We start from the raw sequence: 24,436 nt of genomic DNA on the forward strand, positions 1-24,436 counted from the left end.
TATACTTGGTTTGGTTTGAAATCAAGTCGAACCGAGCGGATTGAATTTGAATAAACGAGCGATATTTTCATGCTTGTACTTGGTTTGTTTGGAGCCGAGCAGCTTGGTTTTGTTTGATTTCATACAAAGTTTTCGATTTTAAAAAATATCATTAATTCAGGACTTTCAACTCTATTTTTAAACTTCCAACTATAAAATGTCTAAAACTCAAAGTTAACAAGAAAGTAGGTATAAAATGAGATGCTAGGGTTTAAATTTGAACTTTGAAGTTAACACAAAAGAGAAAAAATTTATACACTTTATACAATAGTATATATTTTTATATCTACATGTATAAAAACAATATTTAAAATTAATAAATAAAACATAATTCGAGCAAAACGAGCCGAAATGAGCGAGCCTTTGCTCGTGCTTGGCTTGCATTCAAACCGAACCGAACGGCTAATTACCAAACCGAGCTGAAATCAAACGACCATTTTTCGAGCAGTTTCCAAGCGAGCGGCGAGCGGTTTGAACAACCCTAATTTGAGTTATGCCTTGCGAGGTTGTCGGTTGGGATCCCGAGTCCATCAAGGTTTTCCTCCAACTGTGTGTTACACCAGAGAGTTCTGCTCATGTGGTGACACAACGACTGTCAAGTGGCAACCGGCGGTATGGGTTCTCGGGGCAACGCCCAAGCCAAACTCTGAAGTCAGCGTGAGCCCGGTTAAGACAACATAGTCTAGCCAGAGTGGGGCAACGAGACTCTCTAATTTTGAGAGTGCAGTAGTCTAACACAAAAAGAAAGTAAAAAGTTGCAAGTAAAAAGGTGCGAGTAAAAAGTTGCAAGTGTCGTAAAGATGGGATTTTTCATAAAGTTCACGGCTCAAAGTTAGTTAGACAAAGATCGAAAGAATCGAAAGAAGCTCGTTTGAAATCAGCTCGTAATTTATAATCGAGCTGAGCCAAGATGAGCTAACTCGGTTTGTCAACGAGCCACGTTCTCAAACAAGCTCGCTGTTAGGTTCATTTAAATTGCATCAAAACTTTAGAATATGAAATTTTTTATTTTTTTGAACGGTGGTGTTTAAAAGTTATAACTCAATTCTTTAGGTTGTTAGGTTCCTTTAAAAAGTTTATAGGCCTGCTTAATTTGAAATTTGCTTTAGTTTAAATGTTAAATGTTAATTTTAATTTAAACAGCGTGGCACGAATGTTCATACTAGTCGAGCTAGAGCTATTTTTTAACTCGTTAAGAATAAGAGCATTCTCAGTCTATTTCTTAAAATATGTGAGAGAAATTTGTAAATTATATGGTATGTTATAAGTGGTTATGAGTAGAACAAGAAGAAAATATTATACAGGAAAGCTAAATTTGGTGTTTCAATGTTCACATTGTATAATATTCTAATATTTTCTGAAAGTCGTTGTGAGTGTGGGAGAGAGAGATGATAACGACAAAAGTATAAAAGTGTATTATTTAATTAAAAAGAAGAGAAAAACTATAGTGATTTTTAGTATAATTATATGATATATACGAATGGTAGGACTAAGTCTAATGGGGAAAAGCTAACACAAGTTAGTTTGTCTTGTAATAAATATTTGATGTTATTTTGTGATAAAGTTAAAGTAAGACAAAAAGTGGATGAATAGGGTGAAAAGGAAAGGATAGGATTAGGGGGACCCAGAATATATTCCGCCTTAAAACCCGATTGCCATGTGGAGAGGGAGTAAACTACAGCTAATCAGTTTTTATAATAACTAAAGGTTACATTTCCCCTTTTTATAAATAAGAAATGTGTATTTATGTGTTTTTATAGTTAGTTTATCATAACACAAAAAAAATATATATGTATATTTATATATATAGGGTTAAACCCACTTGATTGTAAAAAATTTAGAAACTCATTCTCAATCACATGTTTTTAATTAAAGTTTAAATCTTATGGTTTACAATTAAAGCTAATAAAAAATATAAATATAAATATAATTTTTTTTTCTCTTCTTAAAACATATATAAAAGTTAGTAAAAAAATAGCAAAACAATTTTTTTTTTAATTTTTCGTTGTTCTATATTAAATGTATCATCATATATTACGTGTATAAAAAAACCCAAAAAAAAACAATGTTATATAGGGTTTTCACAATTCAAGTGGGTTTTCATTATATATATATATATATCGCATATTTTACAATAAAAATTTGCTTTCTCTTTCTCTTTTTAGTGTTTAACTAGTTACTTTAAATTTGTACTTGTCGCGTTTGGACGCGACGAGAACTCGGTCGGTATCGGTTTAGCTTATTACGGTATTGGTTATTACATGTCAAAACTTGTGGGATTGCTTGTGTAACTTAATGAAACATGAGGGTTACCATATCAAAAAGTTGTAGAGTTATTTATGTAATTAATGGAGGTTGATGTTTACCGAAATTACAAGTTAAGGGTGAGTAATTTGTAATATTAATCTTACTGTTTTATAAAAATGCATAGATATATAGAGAATTATTTTAAGTAATGTCAAATTTTGCAAAAGAGAATGTGAAGATTAATATAAGATCAACATTTCCTTGTACAATTTCATGATCTGTACACATCACTAATAAGTATGCACAATACAGTTACTAACATAACATGACTAATGATATACAAATCATTTTATCATAAAATATGATATGATTTGTACTCTTTTAATTTAATTTTTTTTTTATCACGTGGAGATCACTATGACCTATTCAACTCCATATTGAGGTGGTCCTTATAGGATGAGGGAACTCATGCTAACATACTATAAATACATCTTAATAGTTATACAATTTATTTCAATAAAGAACTTTGTTTGGAATATAACTATATAATAAGAAATTAAGAATTATATAAATATGTTGTTTAAATTTAGATTTAGGTGTGTTAGAATTATATTATAAACTGAGGTTAGTCATGTCAGAAATTTAAAGAAATTGAAATTTATCAAAGTAACTGTTATCTTTGATGCGTTTAAGTGACAAAACAATCATGAGAATTGTTAAAATAGACGGATATCAACATTTCATATTGACTTTGACGCTTCAGGAATGATTCACCCATAAACACTATCAAGGAGGAAACTCACTCTAACCACTGTGGAAAACCTCTTGAGTCAGGTTTTAAACCGAATACCATAAGATTTCAACCCTTAACCATCACCTCATGCAAATATAAAATCAGTTTCAATAAGTCAACCCCAACATTAACTTTTAAAGAAATATATCATAAGTGTGTAACTGAGATTAAAATCATCATTAACTGCTTATAAGTTATAACAAAAGAATACATTAACTTTTTATATAGCAATAACAACAATTGTGGTCCCAAATGAATGTAAACATAGGTTGTATTAACTTCTTATAAACAAAAGAATACATTAACTTTTTTGATAATAACAATTAGTTGTGGTCCCAAATGAAAATAAACATAGGTTATGGGGAGTAACAATGGATTAGTTGTCAAAATAATTAGGGTGCAGTTTAGATTCTGCTACTTCTCCTCCACGAGCCATTGACATGTCTCTCACAATCCGCTGTGCACGTGTGATGTACAGCTGCAAATTTCAATCTTATATCACGAAAACTAAAAAAATAAAATTTGTAATAAAATGGCCATGGGCTTAAGAATGTTGGCAATCGTAATCTTATAAATAATTGATTACAAAAATCTCTTATATCCGACCTGATATAACCGTCGGATACCGGTTATTACATTTATTATTTTCTAGTTACGACTTCTTTGTAAAGATCAGTGACGGATTAAGGATTTTTGGACGGTGTGGTAAAAAATGTGTTATTAGAACGACTTGATAAACATTAACATGTGTCTTTTTTGTAACACACCAATTTCTATATAGTTATATACTCATGTTATAAAAGTGTGAGGAAATTGGGTGCGCCAACTCAAGATATTCTTGGTGGACCTTTATGTTTTAACGAGTAGAAATCGTCGGGGTATTTGTGTAAACAGGTATAATTCACGTAATAGTAATTAAGAATACAAAGAAAAAAAACTTTTTTTTTGTAATGCCTATGATGCAATTGGAATCGTTATTGTGGGCTGAGTCATAGGGCCGGATTACGGGCTCAGCTTCATGGATTGAGCCCAAGTCAGGGTGTTCAAGACTCAACAACTCAAGTGTCCATGATCCTTCGTAGGGGTGAGAAAAACCAAACTGTAACCGAAAATCAAACGTGAAATGTTAACCGAAAATTAACCAAAACTAACCATAACCAAACAAAACCGATAATTCGGTTATGGTTAATGTGATTCCGTTACCCGACTTTAACTAAAACCGAACAAAACCTTGTATGTTTATGCTTTTTCAAAATTTATATCTTTATTTTCATCTTTTGTACCTCTATTTTCAAATTTTATAACTTTAATTTCATCTTTTGTAACAAAGAAAAACCGATCCATAATTTATGATTATGGTAACCGAACTTCGGGTATGGTCGTGGTCATGGTTAATCCCCCCGGGACCAAACCGAACCGAATTTTCAAACTCCTAATCCCTTGACCAAAAATTAAACCGCAACCTAAAGTGAAGGTCTGAAGTAAGTGGTGTTGTTGATGATTGATGGTAGTGGGTTAACAATGGTGGGATGACAGTGATTTTTCAGTTATAGGTGGTTGACAACGATGGATCATGGTTGACCTGTTGCTCAAAACCATTATGAATGTATGTTGGATGTCTTTAAAGATAAATAACAAATTTAATAAAAACAAATAGATTAAACGGTATTAACTAAGTATACTTTACTATGTTTCTTTAATTTAACAGGTACATTAAGTTATTACAAAAGTTGATTAATAAGCGTTTGATTTTTAAATAAAGTAATTAATATGATTTTAAATAAAGATGATATAAAAATAAGGAATCACATAAAATAGAGACATGGCATAATAATTTTTTTTAAATGACATAAAAATAAAGGATTAAATAATATTTTTATATATTTTAAAATATTTTTAAAATATATCGGATTACCGCTAAAACAAGTAGCCACAAGTAGATTGTAAGGTTAAACTAGTCGCAACAAATTTACTACTAATAAACTACTCGTTTTGGAAATCTAAACCGGAAAAACTAGCTACTCGTAGCGACTAATTAAGCTTTCAAACTAACCGTTCCAGTTAGGCTTTTGTAAAACTAATCGGTTCGATGTATTTGGTAAACAAACACCTCGTCATGGTTAGCTTGGACGTTGATTACGAGGCATACAACTTCTTTATTGTGGCGAGTAAACGATTAGTGATCATGTTTGTTATGGTTAGTTTATGGCTACGTGGCATGTTTTAATTGGCTTTACAAGCTACTCGTGTGTTATCATAATATACTCGTAACGACTAGTTTATAACATCTATTTCTGAAATTTCTTGCAAATGGCACCTAAAACTTAAAATTTGTTTTCATAAATATTTATTTTTGGAATTAAAAAAAAGGGTACTATTAACTCACGCATAAACAAAGAACCTCAATTCATACCATTATTAATGAACTAAACAGACCTAAATGCCTAATTCTGGCATGTCAGCCCATTATAAGTAGGCCTAATATGAATAGAATGAGTCCAAATTGAGGTTAGTTCATCAGGGTTTAAAGCACACAGATTTCTATAGATCTAGTCTCTCAAAACAGCTAAGCAGCTAAGCAATTTGTTTTCTACCCCTTTAGGCTAACACTACATGCTACCACATACATGTACATCACAAATATTGTTCATAATGTGGACCCAACTGACTTGAGCGTCGTAGTGTCATAGAGTTCATATCTCGTAAACCCTATAACGAGTTCTTGTGATTGCATCAAGTATCATGACCAAACAATTAGAAACGACACACAACAGCATGAATAAGATCTGAACTAGAAGAGTCTTCTCCTTGTAACACGACCCAAGACCTCATTCTTTAGTAACAATTATATCAACAAAAATCATTCGAAGTCTATGAATGAAAAATCCTTAATATAGTTGACATATCAAATAAAAAGTTCATTACTCAATAGCATTGTATATAGCATGCTAATCTCCATTATCAAATTGCAAGAAAGTAATGAAGTAGCATATTAAAATTACAGTACTAAAATTACCCATTGATCTATTTCCTGAAAACAAAACTAAATAATCATATTTGCACATTTCACATGGTATAAAAAATTAAAATGTATATAATTAAATCATATTTAGTTGTCACATTTGCAAATGTAAATGGGAAAGAAAATTAAAAAAACGTTTTAGAACTTTTCATTTACACGTTTTAATTAAAATCCATGTTTTTTTTAGTTTTGTTATTAGGAAATAGTAAATAGGTAATTTTCTTTCCCATTTACATTTGCAAATGTGATGGTAATTTTTAATTTGGCATTTGTTTAATGTGATGGCCCCACCACTAAACGTTTTTTTAATTTTCTTTCCCGTTTTAATTTGGGATGGCATATATCTATTTACTATTTCCTAATAACAAAACTAAAAAAAACGTTTTAGAACTTTTCATTGTGCCCATGGGTCCGCTAGTGTTCATTACTAACTAAAGTTGAGCAAGACTAAATTGGATCGAGATATTTTGATCTTATGATGAAGGAGGAACGTAAGCAGCGACAAAGCTTTGACGAAAACGCGAGGAAAGACTGGACTCGATAAGTATAAAAATTTTCATAAACCAGGAGGGGGGGGGGGGGGCGATAATTAACCTTCGCCCTTGACAAAAAGATCAAACGATTCAGTCTCAAATTAATCCAAATCTTCTATTCATTCGAAAATTTATAATGATTGTTCGTATATATATTAAACCTCCCAAGTATCTCCTTGAGTAAATATCGAAACAAAAGGCATTTGCTTGAAGTACAAAAAAGAAAAACAAAAAAGGAGCTTCAAATTTTAATTGTTTAAAACTTATGTGTCGTGGGGATTTAGCTAAACTACGTTGTGTTCTCGAGCAGGGCGTCTTTAGAGCCAAGCAAGTCGTGGCTACTGTCCAGGGCTTGATATCGACAGGACTGAAATTTTAAAATTTATAATGCTTATAATTCAAAACATTAATAAAAAAATGTTTTATATTTGGAAGTCATATATAATAGTTTGAAAGGCGGTGATTACATAGAAACAGAAGGTAAACGGACAACAAGTTGTGTCGCTACCCCCTTTTGAATTGCCAGACTACATTGGATGATCTTGGATTCATAACATTGCTATGTATGAACCGTTGAACTCGGTTAAGTAACTCCACAGCTTCAGGCGCAAGGAAACCAAAAGTGTCAAAAGCAAAAGGTATAGATACATGTTGGTTGTCAATACACGCATTATCATGTGTAGTCATCTTACATGAAACAACTTTTAATGTAGCTTAACCAACGATAAAACCACTATTCTTAATCAGCTTATAAATCCACTTTTTCTAAAAAGAAAAAAAAAGATAGCAACATAATAGGGTACAATAATAATGATAGTTTAATTTGCTAAATAACAACCTAATAGGCACTGACTAATAACAAAATAAAGGGCCAAAAAATAACATGTTTATTTTCTAATGTAAGGTCCCATATTTTTGACTTTACCTTGGGGATCCAAAATTTTGAAGATGGTCATGTTTTCAAGTATAATAAATAAATAAAAAAAGGAATTAACAAGTGAAAAGAAAGTTAAAAGAAAAGATCTAACTAACTACCGTGTTCCCATATTCAAAGGAAACAAGAAAAAAGTTAAGGCAATCAAAAGACTTTCACTTTAAGTAAAAGATCTAATTAACTACCGTGTTCCCATATTCAAAGGAAACAAGAAAAAAGTTAAGGCAATCAAAAGACTTTCACTTTAAGTTTTTTCAATTTGAAAGGATGAAAATAAAACAAAAATTTCCTTCCTTTTTCTCTCATTCTCTCTCTATTTATTTTTTAAAAAAACTACGGAACCCGATTTTTCCTCTTTTCTCAAAATTCTTTTAGTCCCTTGTTAAATTAGACTTGTTAGTTATTATTATTATTATTATTATTATTATTCAAAAAGTCTAAAACCTAACTCGACAGCACCCTGTATAATAATTGTGATCCAAAGAACTTTTATATTCCGAGCACTTACCTAGCATATAATATCTTTTGAATTTAAGAATATAAGATTGCTAGTAATGTTGCTTGTTTTCTTAACATGACCCACATGTTGGTACTTGGTACACGTATGATCCATATATTATAGCATGTTTTTTATTTCTTGTCATCACAATAGGATAAACATGTTTTTATAAATGATGTATCCAAATCTACGTTCGTTGGCGGGGAAAGAAATAATTTCCTAAAGTGTCTGTTTACTTGGATGCTCAAATTTATAACACCTTATTGCTAAAATTGTTGGGTCGGATCGGGTCACATAATAAAAGGGTAATATTATGGAAAAACACATAATAAGAATACCAAGTAATCTGAAATAAGAAAGTAGCTAACCTTGACTTGTATAAACACATCTAATTTCAACTTTAATTAAGTCTACAATCACATATACAAGTCTAATTTCAAGCTTCGAGTTTAAAGAACAATTAGAAATAAGAAACTAACATTCATGTTTCAAGCTTTAATCGGTGTTTAGTTTGATTCCTTCTATGTTTCCTTTGCTAGCTCGGACCAAAACGTACTAGGACCAAATGCCACTCGTTGCCTCATTCAATTCATCATTGTGAGTCAGGTTGTCGGTTTTTATTAAGATAATTTGGTTAACAACTGAGCCATTAAGGGAGCTGGGCAATATATTATGGATGATTGGGGTAAGGAAAAAAATAGCTTTTTAAGTTGGTAACGATGGCCTTTATTCGGAGGGGGGGGGGGGGGGCTTGGGATTCCTTATTTTACCTCCTTATAACTTTTGGGATAAGTTAATAAGTTATAATGTTGTAACTTTAACGATGGCCTTTATTCGGGGGGGGGGGGGGGGGGGCTTGGGATTCCTTATTTTACCTCCTTATAACTTTTGGGATAAGTTAATAAGTTATAATGTTGTAACTTATTAACGTATTCTCTCATAATAACCTACATACCCAAACACCTTTTAACCTTTTTAAAAGTTAATAAGTCATAAGTTGTATAATAAACCAATCCCAAACACCCCCCTTGAATTGGTAGAAAATTGGCCTTTAATGATAAACTATATTTTTCTTTTTCTTTTTTTTTTGGTAAGACTTTTATATATTTTTTTCATTTAGTTAACGGGCAATAATTTTTCATAAAACTAATGGAGTTAATCATGGAAAAATATTAGGGTCGTTGAAATTTTGATGGTAAATACTCTACATGAAACGTGAAAAAAGACTAGTATATGTTGATCTTGACATCAATAGCGTACCTCTGCCATTGATTACAGTTGGCCCATTGACAAACAATTGGATCCATTGCCACAACATTTATGTGAATCAAAGATGGTATTGGTTGAATAAAGAAAAATTATGCAAGATAAAATCACGCTTACACACTTTTCTGTAGGTAAAAAAATCACTATAGTATATATATGATAATAAAAAATAAGAAAGGTTATCGAGAGACAAGTACAAAATTCATATCTTTTAATTTGAAAGAACAAAAGTTTAATAACGTAACTCTTGAGAGTAGTGAAAACTAAGTCGATAAATGCAAAACCAAATATGTCTATTAGATTAAAAACAACTAAAAGAGCCTTTAAATAGTTTAGTTTTTTGAAAACTAATTGAACACAAATAGACATTTTATAAATCAAGATCGATTTGTAAAAAAGAGATTTTATAAAAATAGATGAGAGACAAATCTTGGCTAAAAGAATCTTTTATTAAAGGAATAACCCTCAAATTATTTTATTGTGTTGAAAATGAGAACAAATATTTTCCTCATGCCCAAAATTGTTTAAGCATCTTCCCACAGGATTAGACCTCTTTAATATTTATGCTTTCTAGAATATTACTTTTTGACAACTATGTAGGATAAAAGTAAAAAATTTAATTAAAATACAAAAGATTTTTTTTTTGTCTTTCTAATTAAACACGTAGAGACTACTATTTTCATACTATCAAATTATGAGATGCTCAAAGCCTTTATTAGTGATTCGTGCATCGTTAGGCTAGTTAACTCACACCTAAACCAGAATAAGTTTCTTAACACACAAATTTCTACAGTGATATTCTGTAAAGCATAAATAAAGCAAAGATTTTTATAAGCAAGTCCAAAACTCAAAAGAACTTATTCACATTCTCTATAGGTATCTACACTACCTTTGTAAAAGCTTTCGTTGTTAAAATCGTGTTTATTAAACGAGTAGCATAAAAACGAGTAGCATATATATATATATATATATATATATATATATATATATATATATATATATATATATATATATATTGTTTTGGTCAAAAATTGACAATGGTAATTTCGTAACCAAATTAGTAATCGGGACTAGGTGCTTGTATGAAATAAACGTAAAAGTACTTGAACACAAGGATTTGTTGCGAGGAAAAAACCCATTATCCTTAGGATAACAAGCAAAAAACCCCGGGCGGTGAAAACTATCACCACTGGTTTATTAATAATAAAGGTGATTACAATTGTGGAACTCAAACTTGATCGTGATTACAAAGAATGCGAGTACTAGTAAGTTCTCGAGTGCTAGAGTGTGTGTTTTATGATCCGTTTTGAGCTCTATTTATATAAAAATAAAACTAACTAGAAGTTTTATATTTAAGGAAACTAAGGAATCAGTCCAATTAGCCGTTAATTCCTCTAATCAGCACGTTTCTTTATTGGCCACGCTCTAATAACAGCAAGTGCGAGTTCTCGGGAGATCATGGCAACTACCTTTAACCTGGTAAACAAGGAAAGTAGCAGACTATGCGTTAGTTATATAACATAATTTGGATACCTGTTACCTTAGAGGATACCGCATCCTAAATTCGTTCTGAATAATGTTTGCTGAGGATACCGAAAATCCGTGCCCTAATAATTGTCCCTAAATTTGACAGTTGTAGATATGGTTTACAGCTGTAAAATTTTTGAAATTTGAATTTTAAATTTTGTGTGGTGGATCTTTAATGCACGCGTCCGCCGCTTTCATGACTTGCCAAACCCTAGGCCGTCCATATAATTACCCAGATAAATAATGTTTATCTCATCTTCTTCCATTGTTCAGGTAACTTTTCTCTATTCTCTCTTCTTAAATCATGAGTCCGAAACTTCGCCCTTCTGGTATTGAGGACTTTGTATCACAGTATCTCCTTGCTAGTCCAGCGAGTGAGATATGCTTTTTTGGTGATGCCGACATCACTAATCTGCGGTCTCGAGGATGCTTCCCTCCTCGAACAGTTTTTAGACCCTTCGACACCGCTCTTTCTTATGACCATGTCTCGAAAACTTGGATCTGTTTTCCTTTTCTACCGTTTAAAATCGGCTTTTCGTATCCATTCCCTACCTTTATAACAAAGTTCTTCTCTAGAACGGGTCTTAGTTATGCCCAAACCATGCCCATGGTTTGGAGGACTTTGCTCGTCTTGGAGAGACTAATCGCCAACCATGCTCTCGATTTTACCCTCTCAGAGCTTGCTGCTGTATACGATCTTCGCAGCCATGGGTCTTCGAGATATCTTATCAAAATCAAATCTGGTCAATCCCTATTGGTTTTGAGAAATACCCAGAATAATGATCAGTGGAAGAGACAATTTTTCTTTGTTAGGAAGAGAGAACGTTTCATTTCCAGTTAAGCTTCCAAGATTCGTCTCCGTCCGTGAGCTCCGTTATGTCTGGTAAGAAATATTCGAGATTTTATTAGAAATTTTAAGGATCAGATATACTAACCTGTGTATTTGTAGGCAATTCTGCTTCTGTTTTTGCTCTTAAAGATATTGACAGCATGGTATCCACCCGTAGTACCGTCAAGAAGAAACATGCCCCCAGCTCCATTCCCCGACCTGAAGGCAGCCGCGCCAAGGGCTCTAAAGAGGAAGGGTCAAGAGATCAGTGAGTCCATTCCTGTGCACGATGTTGACTTCCATGATGCCGTGAATAAGGCTCAGCAAGTATTTCTTTTGTTATGATCTCCTGATTTTTGAGGATAAATTATCTTGAGGATTCTCTATCCTTGCAGGGCCTCGAGTATCTTTCCTCTCGGTTCGCCACTATGAGCCTCGAACTCCATGAAGCCAACACTCGCATCTCCGAACTGATGAAGATAGGAGTCACAAAGACCAATCTTCCTGATAAGAAGACCAAAGAGCTGGAAGACGCGAAACTGGAGCTGTTATTGGCCAAGAAGGAGTTGGTCCATCAAGAGGCTGAGTGCTTGGTGAAGGTTTATGAAGCTATGGAGAGGGCTAAAAAGTCTGCTGTTGTTTCCGTATTTCAATCCCGGATCAATATGGCTAAAGAGGCGAAGGATGTTGGTCTGGATACTCCCTTCTGGGATGTAGTTGGTTGGGAGAAGATACTGGCTGAGCTGAATGGGGAAGCGGTAGAGGAGGCTGGTCCGAGCGGAGCGGAGAAGGTTGCTGAAGAGGCAGTGGACGTGGCGATCAAGGGAGCGGTGAGGCCTGTTGGTGATGAGGTGCAATCGAGCAGTGATGGCGGTAAAGAAAAAGCTTGAGCCCAATTTTTATGTGTTTATGGTTTGTGATGTTGGGTTGTAATGGTCTATTGAACAATTTACTTTTTTCTGTCTTGAACAATAGTATGATTAGGATATTAGGATACATGGGTGGAGGGATCTTGACTTTCCAAGACGAAGCCCATGTTATCTTGACTTTTGAACATATGGCGATATTCGGGCGGAGGGATCTTGGCTTTTCAAGACGAAACCCGGGTGTTACCTTTTACTTTCCTGCACTTATGGTTAGTAATAATATAATCTTTTGGCTTTAAGTATTGTGTTTAGTAACTTGTAAATTTTAGTTGGAATGTCGTTTTAGTTTTCTGAAATAAGTTACTTCGAGGATAACGTATCCTAAAAACATGCTTCTCGAACATCTTGAGAATTATAATTTCAGAAAAGGTATTTGTTATGATCTTGTATTGAAATGTCCTGGGGACCATATATCCTGAAGATAAAATACCCTTATGTTTTTAGAAAACATAAATTAAAAGACTTATTAGGAATTGGTATGAAATAACTTCAGGATAGCATATCCTTCTGTTTGCGTGAATTATCACAATTAAATCAAAAGATTATACCTTGAAGTATAAATCGAGTGTTAAAACCAAGTGTAAAGAGTACCTTCATGGAAATCATTCATAAATCTAAAGGGCTTACATGTGATGTCCCCAGCCGTTGATTTTTCTAAGTATCAAGCTCCTGGGATTTTTCTAAGTTAAAAACAACTTAGTAACCTTTTTAGAATTAGCGATCTGTCGAAACAAAGTTAAATAATTCTAGCGATAACCCATTAACTGGCGATAAAGCCTTTTTACTGGCGACTAGGCCTTTACTTTAGAGACATGAAAATGTCTAAACTTGAGATAAAACTAGGGAAGGTGCCAAACGTATGGGCATGATTATGCCAAGACTTTAGATAACACGAATGTGTTATAAACCTTAGATAACATGGAAATGTTTTAAACCATTTGTGTGACACGTCTGCCACTTATCTTTAGGATTCGGTATATAGCCAACAACAGACGGATTGTCAGCTGGTCTGGTCAGCCTGTCTCGAACTATACCCGAATCATCGTGCGCTCCAGGCGTCGTTAGAAAGGTGAAGCCCTTTAAACCTTTTGAGATATCCGGGATATCATATTCGTGCGCCGCTGGCGTTCGTTGGAAAGGTCAAGACCTTTAAACCTTAGGGGATATCAGGGATATCATATTCGTGTGGGAGGTGATCAGCCTCTGACTGTTGTCGAGATAACGTATCCTTAGGATACCTGCAAAACACTAAGCTCTTGATGAGGGGTGGGCTAACACCCCTCTGATGCTTAAGTCAGTAAACTTGATTTAGGGATAATAAAGTTAAAAAATGTAAGAATATATAAGGAAACTACCTTCATCTAGAGGATACAAACATACCAGTTAAGTATATTAACAAAAATACGCCTTGAGGTGGATAGCATTCCAAGCTCTTGGTATAGGAACACCTCCATAGTGATTAACCTGTAGGCCCCTTTTCCTGCCTCCGAATCTATCAAGTAAGGACCTTCCTACTTCGGAGGTAGTTTTCCATCTGCTGGGTTAGTGGTATTCTGAAATGCTTTTCTTAGCACCAAGTCACCTATTTGGAATCTTCGAACCTTGATATTTTTGTTGTAGGACTTGGCTATTCTTTGTTGGTATGCTGCCATTCTGATCCTGGCGAGATCCCTGAGTTCATCGGTGGTATCCAGGTCTCCGGTGAGATTTTGTTTGTTGGACTCAGTATCCTGGATGCTGGTTCTTGCTGTGGGGATCACCATCTCCATAGGGATAACAGCTTCGGCCCCAAACACCAAGAAGAAAGATGTTTGTCCCGTTGCATTTTTTCGAAGTGGTTCTATCAGCCCAAAGAACAAATGATAGTTCATCTGCCCATTTTCCTTTCTTGGATCCCAATTTCTTCTTCAGATTGTTGATGATGATCTTGTTACTGGATTCTGCTTGACCGTTAGCTTGAGGATGTACTGGAGTTGAAGTCACCATCTTGATTCCCCAACTTTCACAAAGTTGGTTATTCTACTACCAATGAACTGTGAGCCATTATCACAAACAATCTCCGCCGGGATACCAAATCTTGTCAGGATATTGCGTTTGATGAATGAGATCACATCCTTTTCTTTAATTTGAACGAATGCCTCTGCTTCGATTCACTTAGAGAAGTAATCTGTCATGGCCAGCATAAAGACTTTTCCATCAGGAGCCTTGGGCAGCTTTCCCACAATATCCATTCCCCATTTCATAAATGGCCATGGGAGATGATAGGATATAATGGTTCAGCTGGTTGATGTAATATGTTGCTGTGTCTTTGGCATGCATCACACTTCTTGGAGAAACCCATTGCGTCTCTCTTCATTGTTGGCCAGAAGTAGCATGTCCTTAGTATCTTGGATGCTAAGGCGCTGCCCCCAGTGTGGTTTCCACAATCGCCTTCATGTATGTCTTTGAGAACTTCTTGTGCTTCTTATATTCCAAGCATCTCAAGTATGGACCTGCAAGTGATTTTCTATATAATACATTATTTAGGATAATATACTGGGTTACCTTCATTCGGATTGCTCTGGGATTTTCTCCTTCTGGGATCTCGTTATCTTGAAGATACCGTATTATGGGATTGGTCCAAGATGCTGGATTATCCTTAGAATTTGAAGTTTCTAAGATTTCGAGGTTCTCCTTTGTTGCTAGAGTCAAGATATGCACGATAGGTATCTTGACATTTCCTGGTATCTTGAGAGCTGATGCCAAGTTTGCTAAGGCATCTGCTTCAGTGTTCTCTTCCTTTAGTACCTACACTATTTCAAATGTTTCGAAACATATAGCTAATTGCTTAACTATTTCTAAATATTTCGCTAAGTTTTCTGCATTCGCTGCATAAGAGCCATTGAAATGGTTGGCTAATAACAAAGAATCAACGTAAACTTGAAGATACCTGACCTTCATATCCTTAGCTAATTGCAAACCAGCTATTAAGGCCTCATATTCAGCCTCATTATTAGTAGCCTGAAATTTACAAGATATAGATAGAGGTATTATGTCCCCCTGTGGTGATTTTAGCAGGATACCTAGACCTGTTCCTCTTATGTTGGAGGCACCATCGGTATGCAAAGTCCAACTTTCCTTGACGTTCAATTGTTGAACTTCCTTTTCAACTTCTTCAAGTATATCCTGGCTAAAATCAGCCACAGGCAAGTGCCTGAGATTTGATGGCTGTTCTTGACTCAACAAGATATCGTATGCACTAAGTTTCACAGCCCATTTTTCCATCCTACCTGACATTTCTGGTTTTCTCAAAACAGCTTTAATAGGATAGTTAGTCTTTACATGTATAGCATGAGTTTCAAAGTAATGCCTTAGTTTAGTGGAAGCCATTATAATTGCTAAAATTAACTTTTCAAGATAAGAATACCTGGATTCAGCATCTAGTAGACTTTTACTTACATAATATATTGGATGTTATTGACCTTCATGATCCTTGACCAAGACGGCACTGATTGGACTCCCAGAAACGGCTAAGTTTAGGGATAGAGGCTCACCATCAACTGGCTTCATTAGAAGTGGTGCTGAGGATAAGTATTCCTTCAGAGATACCAATGCCCTTTCTTGCTTTTCTCCCCATTCAAACTTTTGATTCTTCCTCAGGATATCATAGAAGTCTTTACACTTCTCTGAAGATCTTGAGATGAATCTGTTGAGAGCAGCTATTCTTCCAGTCAACCTTTGGACATCTTTGACATTTCTTGGTGATTTGATATCCAGGATAGCCTTGATCTGTTCTGGGCTTGCTTCTATTCCTCTCTTGGTGACCATGTATCCTAGGAATTTTCCTGCTTTGACTCCAAAGTGACACTTGGTTGGATTCAACTTCATGTTGTATTCGTCCAGGATATCAAATGCTGTTGCCACGTCTTTGAGATAATCCTCAGCCTTTTTTGATTTCACCACCATGTCATCTATGTAGACTTCCATCGTGTCCCCCAGTTGGTCTTTGAACATCATGTTGACGAGCCTTTGGTATGTTGCACCTGCATTTTTAAGTCCAAAAGGCATTGTAGTATAACAATATATACCTGTAGGAGTCATGAAGGCTGTGTCTTCTTGATCCGAAGGTTCAATTTGAATTTGCTGAAATCCTGAGGATGCGTCCATGAAGGTTAGAAGTTCATGGCCAGCGGTTGCATCCACCATTGAGTCGATGTGTGGGAGTGGAAATGGATCTTTTGGGCAGGCCTTATTCAGGTCGGTGAAATCCACACACACTCTCCATTTCCCATTTTTTCTTCTGGACAACACTAGATTGGCCAACCATCTAGGATATTGGACTTCTCTTATCATCTTGGTTTTGAGCAGCTTTTGCACCTCTTCTTGTATGATAGCGTTTCTCTCAAGAGCAAACTTCCATCGCTTTTGATGTACTGGCCTTAAAGATTTGTCTATACCAAGTTTATGAGTGATTATAGATTTAGATATACCTGTCATATCTTCATGTTTCCAGGCGAATGTAGAAGCTCTTTTCTTTAGAAAGGATATCAATTCCATCTCAATATCCTCAGGAATACTTGATCCTAACAATACTTTGACTTCAGTATCTTGAGGATCCAAAGATATTTTCTTTACATCCTGCTCTCTTGCTTACAGGACCTTCCCTGGTTGTTGCTGTAATTGCTATGCTTGAGTAGGATTTGTAGTCCATTTCATTGATGAAGCATAACATTCCTTGGCATCTTGTTGATCACTCTTAATTTTGATGACTCCCCAAGGACTTGGGAGTTTCACACACTGATGGTAGGTTGAGGGTACTGCCTTCATGCTGTGGATCCAGGGCCTGCCTAAATCACATTACAACAAGATAAAGAGTCAATAACGCAAAACTTTTGTAGGGAGTTAGTTCCCTCAATATATATTGGAAGTTTGATTTCTCCCAAGGTGTTCTTGGTTTTGCCACTGAATCTGACAACAATTGAGGATTTCGGGATAATCTCTGTTTCTGGGATATCCATTTTCTTCAATGCATCCATCTGGATAATGTTTACAAAACTTCCTCCATCAACGAGTATCATGCGCACAAAACAGTTAGCTATACATAAAGTGATTACCAAACCGTCGTGGTTGGGATCCACAAGGTCACATCTATCCTCCTCATCGAAGGATATGATTCTTTGAGTTGTCAATGTGGAAGTACGGAGAGGTCTTTCTCCGTTGTCCATCTTCGTTTCTCTGGAATGTTTCTTGGCTGCTGAATACGAGGTCCCGTAGATGTCAGATCCTCCAAAGATAAAGGATACCACCTTAGCTCCGGGTGGTGGAGAAGATGCCCTTTCAGGTATCTTGACAGGATCCTGACTCTTATTTTTTCCAAATAGTTCCTTTAGGTGTCCCTTACTGAGAAGGTATCCTATCTCCTTCCGGAGTGCTATACACTCGTCTGTCCGATAGCCAAAGTCTTCATAGAATGCACACCATTTTGATTTGTCTTTGTTTGATCCGGGCTTCTCATTCTTCTTAGGCCATCTGGGCTTGTCACCTAAATCTTGCATGGCACAAATTACACCACCAATATCAAGGTTAAAGCAATATTCGAATATTTTAGGATATTCTTCGTCTTTTTCCACAGCATTGATCTTGGGATTATCCTGCTTGGAATAAGGCTTTGGCCTAAAGAACTTTTGGGGAGAGTCTGATTTCCTGTTGGTAGACTCGTACTTTGGGATAACCAAACCTCCATGAGCCTTCTTATCATCTTCCAGCCGAATGTATCTCAACGCCCTGTTTTTGACTTCATCTAGATTACTGCATGGAGTCATGACGAGGTCATCGTAGAAAGGAGAATCCTTCCTAAGTCCCATTTTGAAGGCTTTAACAGCAGCTGCCATATCAAGGTTGGGGATTTCCAAAGCTTCCCTGCTAAATCTGATTATGTAATCCCTTAGGGATTCATTGTTATGCTGAACAATTCTATATAAATCACCTGTCGTTTTCTCAAAATATCTACTACAAGAGAATTGATTATTAAACAAGTTAATTAAATGAGCAAAGGAAGTGATAGTATTGGAAGGAATACTTAATAACCACTTGAGGGCCGGCCCTGTTAGTGTTGAACCAAACCCTTTACATAGACAGGCTTCTTTGATTTCTGCGGGGATAGGGTTGACCTCCATCCTTTCTCTGTATTAAGCTACATGTTCTTCAGGATCCGTAGTGCCGTCATAAAGTTTCATGTTGGGCATCTGGAATTTCCTGGGGATCTCCGTGTCGCATATGAGCCAAGTGAACCTGGAAAGTTTGTGGCTGCCCGCTGGAACTTCAGCTATGGGACGAATTATCCTGGGGATACTGGAAATCATATCTTTCATCTTCCGTAATTCCCTGGCTATATCGGGGGATATCCCCTTGTCCTGCACAGATCCACGGTTAGTGTATAAATTAGAATTAAGTAAACTGTTACCAGGATCTTGGTTAGGTCTTTGGTATCCTGAGCTTGGGTGGTTAATTCCTTTATTGATGGTATCCCCAGGATAAGGCGGTGCCTGCATAGGGATGTCATCTCCAACATGCACTTCCGAGGACACCATAGGGGATCCTGATGAGAAAATGCCAGCTGGCACGGTTGAGCGAGGCTGCATGTTGATGGACCCTAGCCTCGTTGATCCGGGTAACTCCGAGAATACTGAAGGAAAAGTTCCCCAGTATCTTGATTGCTGCTGCGATGGAATCCTTGCTGATTGTGTCCCCAAGGATCCGGGATTCTGAAGGATAAATGATCCTGGAGAATCAAAATCAAGGACCCTGGGCATGATTGGAGTGGCCTCCTGCCTGGTTTCTTTTTGATTCCTTCAATCTCCTTGAATAGCCTTGAGTTGGTCTTCTCTTGCTGCTCCATGTGCGTTTTGACCTGTTTCATCAAAGCAAAAATATCATTGTTAGAAATAACCGGGTCTACCCGTGTAGAGGATCCCGCGAATGTTAGAAGTTCTCCTCTAGGCTGAGTATTTTTCTTCGACCGTGGTGGAGGTCCTGGATTGACATTTGAAGCAGTAGTGATCACCGGAGCAAAGGCTGAACTGGTTTTTGGTTGTGAGGCCATTGTAAAGAGAATGAAGGTGAATGAAATAAACGGATTTAATGGATTAAAGCACCGTTAGCCCCACGGTGGGCGCCAAATTGTTTTGGTCAAAAATTGACAATGGTAATTTCGTACCAAATTAGTAATCAGGACTAGGTGCTTGTATGAAATTAACGTAAAAGTACTTGAACTCAAGGATTTGTTGCGAGGAAAAAACCCATTATCCTTAGAATAACAAGCAAAAAACCCCAGACGGTGAAAACTATCACCACCGGTTTATTAATAATAAATGTGATTACAATTGTGGAGCTCAAACTTGATCGTGATTACAAAGAATGCGAGTACTAGTAAGTTCTCGAGTGCTAGAGTGTGTGTTTTATGATCCGTTTTGAGCTCTATTTATATAAAAATAAAACTAACTAGAAGTCCTATATTTAAGGAAACTAAGGAATCAGTCCAATTAGCCGTTAATTCCTCTAATCAGCACGTTTCTTTATTGGCCACGCTCTAATACCAGCAAGTGCGAGTTCTCAGGAGATCATGGCAACTACCTTTGACCTGGTAAACAAGGAAAGTAGCAGACTATACGTTTATTATATAACATAATTAGGATACCTGTTACCTTAGAGGATACCGCATCCTAAATTCGTTCTGAATAATGTTTGCTGAGGATACCGAAAATCCGTGCCGTAACATATATATATATATATATATCAAATTCATTTTTGTTTTCTTTTATTTATCAAATTCATTATTGTTTGATTTACCAATATTATTTTTTCATTCTCGTAATTTGAATTTCATACCTTTATCCAGATAATAGTTCTTAATGAACATACACATGAATAAAATTACAAATACATAATTCGAAATATCACCTACATAGTACACATACGAACCTACACTGTACTAAATGAACCAACACACAATAAAAATTACACATACACCATTGGTAAATATACCAGCTACACAGTACATACATGAACCTACACAATAATACGTGAACCTACACAGTACATAAATGAACCTACAGACGATAAAAATTACACATACACAATTCGAAATACCATATACACAGTGCATATACGAACCTACACAGTACATAAATAAACTTACACGATAAAAATTACATATACACAAATACCATATACACAGTACATATACGAACCTACACAATACATAAATTAACCTACACAGTACAAAATAAACTTTTTTATTACATTAAACTATATATAATAAATAACGGATAAGGATAATAACTTATACTTGTAAAATTTTCACATACACATTCGTGATACCACTTAAATGGTACATTGGTACATATATAAACCCTACATAGTACAAAATAAATTATTTTTTTTATTTTTCACATTAACCTACATATATAAATAACAAATCATGTTAATAGCCTACAATTGTAAAATTTTCACATACGCATTCGTGATTCTACCTACGCAATACATGACTATGCATGTGTAAATAATACATAAATTTGTGTAGGCAATATATAATATTTAACGCATTTAAAGAAATATGATTGAAGATATTACAGTATTTGATTAAAATTATATTTGTTTAACATTAGTTTGATTAATAACATCAATTCAAAAATAACAATTAAACAATTACTTAGTGATGATAACAATAAATGCTATTAATGACTTAAGTTTCAATTTGAAAAGTCTAAAAACAAATACCAAACTACCCTTCTTTATTAAAATTTTGGTAGATTAATATATTCATAATTACAAGTTTGCCACAACTTTTCTAATCCATTGATTACACATAATCAATGATTCAGATTGATTTCTCGCACTTCTCGCTGTAACTTGACTTCTCGCAAGATCCATCCCCTATATATATATATATATATATATATACATGATCAAATACATTTTATTCTTAACAAGAAAACAGTGAGAACCAATTTGCTGTTATTATTAGGTTTATTTTTATAAGTGTTTTCTGTTGTTTTTTGTTCGTATTTGCTTATTTATATTTTGTTGTTATTATTAGATTTTTTCTTTGGCTGATATTGGTATTTGCTGTTATTATTTTGTTATTGATTTTGATTCTTTTGTTGTAATTTTTAGGTTTTTTTCTTTGTTATTACAATAATTGTTTATGTAGATTGGTATTATAGTTGGTATTGTTTCTTACGTTCTCATTTTTTTATAAATTGGTATTATTTCCTATGTTCTCATGTTAAGACTAAAATGCAGATGAACCTTCCCCATATATATGTAACATAAATAATGTATACGCACTGATTTATATCATAATAACAATACAAACAAGAATCTATATGCGAAATGACGTACTAGTTAAAGTTATTATCATACGAAAAACTTACAAAACCAACAATGAAGAACATGACTCTCTAACACCAAATCAAGACAAACTTCAAATACTAGATATGACCTCAAAATACCAAGAAAGTCCATCTCTTACCTAAGTAATTGTTTTTTTTTCTAGCATAACCACGAAGATATGTTTATCACAGAAAACCATTATTGTGAGGGAAAAAACCTAAATAATTTAATTTTCTAGTAGTTATTATTATTATTATTATTATTATTATTATTATTATTTTAACTTTTAACTTTTACATACAAATGTCTATGTTATATTCATAGAAACCACATAAAGATAATTTGTTTATATGCTTTTCTTTTCACTTTTAAATGTTTTTTATACATGTGTGGGCTATATGCTTTGCAAATATATATACACGATACACATAACCTATGAATAAACTAATTTTCTTAATGCTTTTTAGTAATTTTAAGTGATAAATAAACATTGAATTTTAACCGATTATTGTATTTTAAAAATTGAATAATGAACAACTTTTCCAATTATCGTAAAAAAATAACTTCTGCATGTAACCCTCCGTTCAAACAATACAAACAATAAGGCGGAAGGTGTCGTTCTACACTTCCCTCATTTCACTCACCCTTATCTTCCAAATTAACGTCACGTCACTTTCAATAATTGATCCTCCCTTAAACCAATGGTGTTGTCTTTAACCATGTTAACCTCATAACATTCTTGTACATAATAATAAAAAAAATAACATACAAGTATTGATGAAGAAAATAATGGTAGTGGTGATCACTGATCAGCTTGTTTGGCAACAGATACTCGCGCCCCCTCTCACCTCCCCGTCCCAAAGCCGCGAATGTGAGCCGTTGTTCCCCGCTTGACTTCTTTTGCATTCCCGTAGATATTTTTAAAAGAAAAAAAAAGAAAAAGTTTTTACTCTTAAAATTCATGTTTTATTCCCTCCTTATTTCCCCACCATAAACCGTTACGAGCATTTTATTATATTCTTTTGAACACGATTTAACACGTGAGTTTTTCTGTACAAAAAGATGCTGTCCACGTCACACAAATTTTTAATCACATAGCAGCATCTTATATATAATAAATCTTCAAAACCCAAAATTTCATCTCATATCATTCTTTCATCTCCATTCTCCACTATCACCGGCTAACTTTAAAATTGCTTGTCTATGGCTAAAAAGTGTTTTCATGCCACCGCCACCGGCAACGAAAAGTCTAGTTTCGCGATGGCTTGCAACCGCCTGAGTTCGTTTATGAAAGAGAAACGCAGTCCAAGAGATCTTCGAATCAACGAAAAGTTCAATGTCAAAGGTATAGATCATGATTTTTCACTCACAGTTTAATTAGGTTTTTGCATGATTTCGACTGGCTTTGATGTATATATAATTTTTTTTTGAAAGACAAAAGGATGGTATTTAGTATGTACATTGAAATAATATTTTGAAGGCAAGTCAGCTACAAGCTGTACCGCTAATATTTGTTTTATAATAAAACTAAGTCATTTAAAAATTACATGTATTGACTATAAAGTCTAATATGATTTTGTTTCAGGAAAACCTGAAATATCTTCTCCGGTGACAGAGAAGAACACGACGACTGTTGATTTGTTAAGCAGCATGGAAAGTATGGTCCAGACATCATCAGCTAATAATCTTCCTCAATATGTTAGCTTAGATTCCTTCTGTAACTCAGTGGGCTCCAGTGAACCAGTTGCAACAACGGATTCCACATCCGGGCAAATGACAATTTTCTATGGCTCCCAAGTATTGGTGTTTGATTGTGTATCGGCTGATAAAGTGAGAGGTATGGTGTTAGCGGCTTCCCGTAATAAAATTCAGAATCGAATTCAATCGGCTTCACCTTCAGCTTCTCCTCGTGACGCATTCGAATCAAAAGAGAATGAATCGGATTTACCAATTGCGAGACGGGCATCACTTCACGGGTTTTTGGCAAAGAGAAAGGATAGAGCAGCTGAAAGAGCACCGTATCAGTTACATAATCCATTAGTGGCTGCTGCACCTTTGAGTCATAAGTTTGATCTCAACTTATAGTCAAATTTAAGTTATATTTAGCCAAGGAAAATCAGTTAATCTTTAGTTTCATGTAATATAGTTATTATTATTATTATTATTATTATTATTATTATTATTATTTTTAATAATACACATGTATAAATTTAAGTTATATTTAGCCAAGGAAAATCAGTTAATCTTCAGTTTCATGTAATATAGTTATTATTATTATTATTATTTTTTTAATAATCAGTTAATCTTTATTTTGCTTCATACACATGTACTTAGAGCCGAGGGTCTCTCTGGAAGCCACCTCTTTATTCCTTTGGATAGAGGTACGGTGTGCCTACATCCCACCCTCCCCAGACCCTACTTATAGCTTTGCTGTCGGTGGGATTTTACT

At 34.7% G+C, this 24,436-nt stretch overlaps 1 protein-coding gene across 1 annotated transcript; it reads left to right on the plus strand.

Moving 5' to 3' along the window:
- Positions 1-23,191: 23,191 nt before the first annotated feature.
- On the plus strand, positions 23,192-24,072 carry LOC143535339 (protein TIFY 10A-like). Its single transcript, XM_077029621.1, has 2 exons — positions 23,192-23,332; positions 23,573-24,072. Exons 1-2 carry the CDS (start codon positions 23,248-23,250, stop codon positions 24,070-24,072), a joined length of 585 nt encoding a protein of 194 aa, XP_076885736.1. The 5' UTR covers positions 23,192-23,247.
- The last annotated feature ends 364 nt before the right edge of the window (positions 24,073-24,436 follow it).

Source organism: Bidens hawaiensis, unplaced genomic scaffold, assembly GCF_021521415.1.
Source record: "Bidens hawaiensis isolate Kalapana, Puna unplaced genomic scaffold, B.hawaiensis_p1.1 tig00010467_1, whole genome shotgun sequence".
NCBI lineage: Eukaryota > Viridiplantae > Streptophyta > Magnoliopsida > Asterales > Asteraceae > Bidens > Bidens hawaiensis.

Excerpts from the sequence above, each read along its gene's own strand:
- LOC143535339 (XM_077029621.1), top strand. The coding sequence starts at position 23,248 with ATGGCTTGCAACCGCCTGAGTTCGTTTATGAAAGAGAAACGCAGTCCA. Across the intron at positions 23,333-23,572 it reads CGAAAAGTTCAATGTCAAAG|GAAAACCTGAAATATCTTCT; the intron begins GTATAGATCATG and ends ATTTTGTTTCAG.